At 53.9% G+C, this 7,097-nt stretch overlaps 1 protein-coding gene across 1 annotated transcript in view; it reads right to left on the reverse strand.

The window, feature by feature from the left end:
- The window catches only part of PPM1E (protein phosphatase, Mg2+/Mn2+ dependent 1E), a 96,178-nt gene extending 89,412 nt beyond the window's left edge, over nt 1–6,766 (reverse strand). The window contains exon 1 of the mRNA XM_088152333.1: nt 6,043–6,766. Coding sequence (XP_088008459.1) covers nt 6,043–6,647 — 605 coding nt within the window. The 5' untranslated portion in view covers nt 6,648–6,766. The remainder of the gene's footprint in view (nt 1–6,042) is intronic.
- Nucleotides 6,767–7,097: the final 331 nt, after the last annotated feature.

Consider the following 7,097-nt stretch of genomic DNA (forward strand, 5'->3'; position numbering starts at 1 on the left):
TCTGCTTCAGATGACTCTGTCCTGTCCCTCAGCATCTGACTGAACACAGCAAAAGCTTGCTCGTTGTCTCGGATGTTTTGCTGGTTGGCGGGAGAAAGCCCCGTGGCACATCCATTTCTCACACACAGAATGTGTCCTTAATTCACTCTTGGTTTTGCTGGGAAAGTCTGCAACATGGCTGCAGGGGAATGTTCCAGAAATGGGGAGCAGTCATTCATGTCTTGTCTTGGAAAGGAAGCTAAAGTTATCTACAGACACCATTCAAGTTGGCGGTAGTTTCTTTCTATAATATTCCAGCATTCCTTCCCTGTCGTGCGTTATTTAGTTCTATTAACATCTGCGTTCCCACCGCTAGCAAGGCTCGAGGCAGTTCACAAATCCACCAAAGAAAAAGATATTATGAATTAAATTTATATGCCACCTGACTCCCAGGAACTCTATAAGGATTTAATATAAAGCCAACAGAAAGGTCAATACAAAGCACATAAGACCCAACCAATGGGTTTCTACAATTAGTGCCCAGAGGCCCTGTAGAAACAAGACAGCCTTAAGAAACGTCTTAGAAGCTACGGGGTTTGGAGATGCTGTCATTTGGGGGCAAAATTGTTCCGAAGCATGGAAACAGCTCCCCAAAAGGATGGCCTTTGGATTCCCAACCCTTTCACCTGATGTAGGGTGAGGTCAATAAGGAAAGTTCCCGTCGAAATCTCATTAAAGCCAAAGGAACTTGCTTCTGAATAACCCTGCATAAGATCTGTGCCTTAAGATGGATTTCGGATAGACAGCTTTGGAGATCTTGTCCTGCTCTTTGGGCACAGATGAGTTGCAACGGCAAGGAAGGAGATTTAGGTTAGACAGGAGGAGGAAATTCCTGACCGTAAGAGTGGTCAACTGCGGGACACGGCGTGCCTCCTTTCACTGGAGGGCTTCGAACAGACGCTGGAGAGCCAGACTGGTCCAAAATGATTTAGCAGGTCCTCCATTAAGCAGACAAGGTTGCTCCCAACTTTGGGATGCTACGCTGTGATTCTGCAGCTGGCCCCAGAGAAGGAGTCTTTCCCAGCAGGTGGCCATGTTAGCTGGAGAAAAAGTCAACACATCTGGACGGTACAGGATGGGGGAAGCCCGTCACAGAGGAAAGTCAATTTACACTGCCTTTCAGCTTCCCAGCAATTACTGTATTACTTGGGACTAGATTTTTTTATTTTGTTTGCCTATTTTTCCCCTTACCTGAACCATCTGAAAATGGCTTTTGTGTTTAAAAAGAAATCTCTTGTTTTCTCTATTAGCAGGAAAGACTCCAAGCAGGAAATTCAAGAGCCCGTGGGGTGCAAGGGTGAAGGTGCTGGACTAAAGATGGGGAGCTCTGGGTTCAAGCCTTCAGCCACAGAAGCTCCTTGGGGGGCTATGGGTCACACGTATTCTTTCCCAGCCCAATCTACCTGACAGGGTTGTTGTTGAGAAGAAAAATGGGGTGTGCTATGAATGCCACCTTCAGCTCCTGAAGAAAAGGCGGATATAAATCTAACGAATAAGCAAACTAATTAACAAAATGCACATACACACGTGCCATTATGACCGGGTTGATGTATCACTCTAGTTTGTCTGATATGGGTTTAATGTGAACCCAGCCAATAATTGCTTCTTCAATAAACCATGATTAACTAATCTGATTTAGTGTGATGCATGAACCCAGTCAGGATGTTTAATCCACCCACCTCGTTTCCTTTCATGCTGAAGGCAAGGAAAGTTGGCTTAGCACTGCCCTCATTTGAGAGAAAGGAAGTTTACTTAAACCACAACGTTGTGGGACAATGGTGGTTTAGGTGTTTAACCAAGTTGAACACAGAGATCCATACACACTCCACATTTCATTGTGCCTTGCTAACCCAGATCAAAAAATAGAAACAGGCCTGGCAGGAACTGGAAGGTCCCCATATTACAATGTCTTAATAACATAATTTAAGTATCAAACTACCCATTTACTTATTTTCATACTATGCCCAGGTAAAGAGGCAAATTCAGTTGACAGGTCTGTGGCTCTCTGTGCAATGCTTTACATTCTCTCTCTGTCTCGTTTTCCCAAATTGTCCCCTTCCCAAAAGAGAGCTATATATTTCAACATATCCTTAGCTAACTCCCCTTAAAACCAGGAAGGTACCCATCGCGGTAATAAAAAAACGGGTAACGGTTAGACTAAAAACTCCTTCTGATGTTGGTGTTCCATATAACTAAGCTGCTGCCACATTGAGAAGAAGGAAGGAGGAGGAAGAAATTGCAGAAAAGCAATCTAAAAAACGTTTGGATAGAAGGAAGAAGGATAGAAGGACAGGAGGAGGAGGAATTGCAGAAAAGCCATCCAGAAAACGTTTGGATAGACAAAGAAGGGCATACACCAGAATGCAAAAATATTATTTCTAAATCCCAGCTCCCCCTGTCTTCATCAAAGGAGGGGTCAGAACAGAAATGATCAGGCCTGAGCTGAAAAATGTCTTTTGCCCCGGAATAGCTTCTAGCACAGTGTTTCTCAACCTTGGGAACTTGAAGATGGGTGGACTTCAACTCCCAGAATTCCCCAGCCAGCCATGCTGGCTGGGGAATTCTGGGAGTTGAAGTCCACCCATCTTCAAGTTCCCAAGGTTGAGAAACACTGCTCTAGCATCTTTTATTACAATTACCAGCTCAGCGACTAGGACTTCCCCAGCACGCTGGGCCTACGTTCATTTCTTCTGATCTCTGCTCAGCCTTAAAAGGTTTCTCCGGAGGAAAAGCCCCCCCCCCCAGCCCAGCCACACAGCTGGAGCGGAAACAGGGAACAAAGCATCTGTGACTGATGTGGGGTTTGGCCTGCCCGCTTTCTCACCAGGGAATACACCCCATCTGTCTCGTGCCAGGTGGTCCAAGTCCTCCGTAAAACGTGGAGTGGGAAGCCCATGTCAGAGACCCAGTTACACCCAGTACTCTCAGCAGCTGTGACGGGGACCGCAAATGCCCCCAGCCATCGACGGACACCCGCCAGGAAGGAACACGATCTTCTGCTAGGTCCCCAAGCGTGGCCCTCCTGCCCCTCTGAAATCAGTCACTGTCAAATCAACTCAGTTAAGCCCCCACCTCTCACCCGGGCCTAAAATTAATCCCAGCAGGATTTTCCACCCGGCCGGGGGAAACCTGAGCATATCACAAGCTTTCCCTCCCGGTTCCATCCGTCTCATGGTTTTCAACGAGGCACGAGGCTGCCTCCGGATTGGGAAATGCTCCCGTCTGGACATCGCCGGCCCGTTTGGGGAGTTGAGATCTGATCGCAGAGGCAGAGCCGAACTACACACGTTGCGTTTATTAGCCGTGTTTTATGGGATGAACCCTTGGCAGCCGGGCTGCTCTGCACACTAAGTCGTAAAGACATAAACCACGGTTTACCAATGACAGTGTTCACGCAAACCACTTTATGGCTCTCAGCTCCGTACAAATCCCACTCCAGTTCAGCTTTCCATTTCAGTTTTTTATGCCTTTTTAATTTTTCTTTTTAATGTCTCTTTGGCAGCCATTGGCCCAACAGCCTATTTAAGACCCAGGGCAAACTCCCCCCACCCCAAGCCCTCATTTCCATCAGGCTTCTCCTGAAATCTAATCTCCCATCTCCGTACAGATGGTCTTTTATTTTCTTTGCAACCATCCTTCCACCTTCCAGTCACCCTTCCCCACGAATTTCGAGCCAGGGAAGTAGGAAAAAATCTTATAAAATAGAGGGATCAAATACCAACCCTGACCCATATATCTCAGCATTATCTACAGAGAGAAGACTGTAAATAGGATCAGCCATGCCTGGAAACCCCACAGATCCAGGAATCTATTCCTTTTTTAAACCTAAGATGCACTGTGGTCTGGTAACTAGATTAGAATCGGTGACTTCCAGCCATCCTTTCCTATTAACATCAGGGCTCAATCCAAAAAGAGTAACAGCAAGAAGAGAGCTCTTTAAACAAGCCAGGATGCTCTTCCCCAGGCAATATCAATTAATTTGCTTCTATTGGGGGTGATGTGATGCCCTGTCTTGTCAGAGTAAAAATAGACCAAAGAGGATCGGAAATAAACAGCAATAAAAGAGCCCTGGAAATCAACCCCAAGCCCCAATCCACAGACACACGTGAAGCTGCAACACATAGAAAACACAGCTGTGGCAAACATGAGCTGAAAATTTAAAGATGTGCAGAAGGGAGGAAGAGAGGACTTTCTCCGTATATTCAAAAGATTTCCACCTGCGTAGTGGGGGGGGGCTTTTTGGCAGCGGTTTTGAGGACTAGGAGGCGGATTACAGCCTGCAAATTCCCCGGGGTGCTCTGATTTTGGGCTAAAGCTTTCCCTTTAGCCTTCAACAGTTAGATAACCCTGCATGTACAGTTCCATGCATATTTGCATGTAGAGGACACGCATGTAGAGGACATGCATATTTGCATGTACAGTTTCAGCTTTACTAGCAATGCATGTATTCTGGAGCTGAGCCATTAAGAGCTTGTCCCCCAGGCACTAGATTTCAGTGGGATCAATGCGAGGGTGAGGTGGGGGCATAAAAAGGGGGATACCTCCCCCCCAGATTTTGGAGGTGGGACCAAGGCTGATCTGAAAGCCACATTTGCTAACGCTCTGCTTTCTCACGCCGAGGACGGCTAATCTGGGGAGAAGGTAAAAGGATCAACTCTGGGCCCGCTCCTTATTTTTCAGCAGAAAAACAGACCTGCCGACACAGGTTCTGAAAGGGCCCTCCTGTTAATCTGTTGCACAGAAAACAATACAGAGTTTTGTGCTACGTTGCCCTTGTCCCCTTGAACAAAGAAGTCTTGTTTGCGGATTCCAGAGGCAGAGACAAGAGGAAGTGGGGAGGGGAGGCTGAGAAGAGAAAGCTGAGGGGGAAGCGTCACTCTGCACATGTTCAGAGCCCCCCTCTCTCTGCAATCTAACGGCATTTTCTTGAAAAGGATGGAAAGGGCCCAAGGTTTTATTTGCTATGTCTGCACCTTCCTGGACTGTTCGGAGAAAGCGTTAGGGTCAGAAAAATAATCTTCCAGAGGACGGAAGAATTAACGGTATACTTCGAACATAGTCAGAGTACTCTTTTTCCTTCTCTGCACCCTGCAGAGCCGAAGCAAAACAGGTATTTCTCCTCCCCCCAACATCCTACACACAAAGACGAGTCCAACTTCTCTGCACATGCTTGGGAGCGCTCATCTTGTCTTCCAACGCACGGCATCTTCCACAGTGCATCTTCCACAGTGCGTTCAAAACCGCGGGGCATTTTCAAGAAGTTGGTCCTGAACTCTCCCTACATCATCCTCAAAATCTCGGCTGGGCTGGGAACATCCGCTTTGCTCCTTGAACGCGCAGGCTGATCCAGGGGAAGGGGGCCGTGCGCGTGGGGGCCCAGGGCGGGCACCGGACGGTTCTGGCTCCAGCCGCGCTGGAGGGGCAAGGGGATCCAGCCGGGCTCTCCCCCTGATCGTCTGTGGAAGAGCTCAGACTTTCTTTTCAAGGTGACTGGCGGCTTCTTCTCTGCCTTTGCAGAAAGCTGCCTTTGCCGTTTGCACCTCCAGAGCCTCTCTAGGGGAGTATGGGAGTTGGAGTCCAACCCCCCTGCCAGGTACCCTCTCCAAAGAGGACTAGACCTCCTGAGCGAGACGGGGTGTGTGTGTGTGTGCATGGATATCGTAGTCTATATACTCTGCCAGGCAGCCACTCCAGAAATGGTGGGCTAGGACTCCCAAGGAGGGGAGTATGGGGGCTGGAGTCCACACCCTGCCAGGCACCCTCTCCGGATACGGCGGGCGAGAGCTCCCAAGGGGGAGCATGGAGGTTGCAGTCCAACACCCTCCCCGCCCGCCTCTCCCGAGGCACTGGCTACCCACCTCTGGCGGTGCGGGAGCATGGGAGCTGGAGTCCCGCCGCCGACCAGGCCCCCTCCCGGGGCACCGCGCGCTTCCTCCCCGGCCCGGCAGCGGCGGCGCATGGGACCTGGAGTCGCAGCCGCCCGCCCCCCCCCCGCGCACTCACTACTTGTAGAGCTGCTGCAGGCAGAGGTCCAGGCACTCGCCCTCCACCTCCTCCTCCGTGATGTGCTCCGAGAGCGGCCGGGGCAGCGGGGGCAGCGGCGGCGGGGCGGGCGCGGACGAGCTGGCCGGGCGGGCGGGCGGCGGCGGCGGCGGCGGCGCGGGCTCCGCCGGGGGAGCCTCATCGGGCTCGGCGTCCCCGGGCGGGCCGCCTCCGTCCTGGTCGGCGCCCTCCTCCGGCTCGTCCTTCCGGGCGGCGGCGGCGGCGGCATCCTCGTCCTCGTCCTGCTGCTCCTGCTGCTCTTCCTCCTCCTTTTCCTCCTCCTCCTCCGCTACCTCCTCGGCGGCGGCGGCGGCTTCTCCGTCCGCGGCAGGCGGCGGCGGCGGCGGCTCTTCCCCGGCGGCCGCTCCGTCCCCGTCTCCTTCGGCGGCCCCGCGCTCCGCCGCCGCGCCTTCGCCAGCCGCCCCGCCGACCGGGGAGGCGGAGGAGGGCGACGCCGGCGCCCCGGCCTCGGCGGCCACGAAGGGTCCGCGGAACTCGCCCAGGAACGCCTCCAGGAAGCGGCGGTAGGTCCTCTCCTCCGCGCTGCAGGGGCCGCCCGCGGCCATCGCTCCGCACGCCCGGCCGGCAGCCACCGACGGAGAGCGAGAGCGCGCCGCGCCTGCCTGCCCGCCGCCGCCGCCGCCGCCGGCCGGCCGGAGCCCCGCCGCGCCCCGCCTCCCGCGCGCGCCCGCGCCGCGCCCGCCCCTCCCCGCGGGGCCGCCGCCGCCGCCTCCCGCCCTCCCCCGGACCCTGGGAGCGCGCCCGCGGGCGCAAGAAGCCCCTCCCGGGGCGCGGGCGCGGGCCAGCCGAGACGGCCCCCCTCCCCGGCGCGGAAAGACAGGGGGCCCTCCGCCCCCAGCCCGGGGCGCCGCTGCTGGGCCGGAGGACTCCGGGTCCCATCATCCGCAGGCAGCAGCGCGCGTCCCCCCGTTGGGAGGGCGCCTGCTTGGGGAAGCGCTGCTCGCTCTTTCTTCCTTCCTCCCGCAGCAGCAGAAGAAGGTTGCCGCGTGGGCCCC

This window comes from Python bivittatus, unplaced genomic scaffold, assembly GCF_059951505.1.
Source record: "Python bivittatus isolate LINGU-HERP-01145 unplaced genomic scaffold, Pbiv_v1 ctg000690_np1212, whole genome shotgun sequence".
Taxonomy (NCBI): domain Eukaryota; kingdom Metazoa; phylum Chordata; class Lepidosauria; order Squamata; family Pythonidae; genus Python; species Python bivittatus.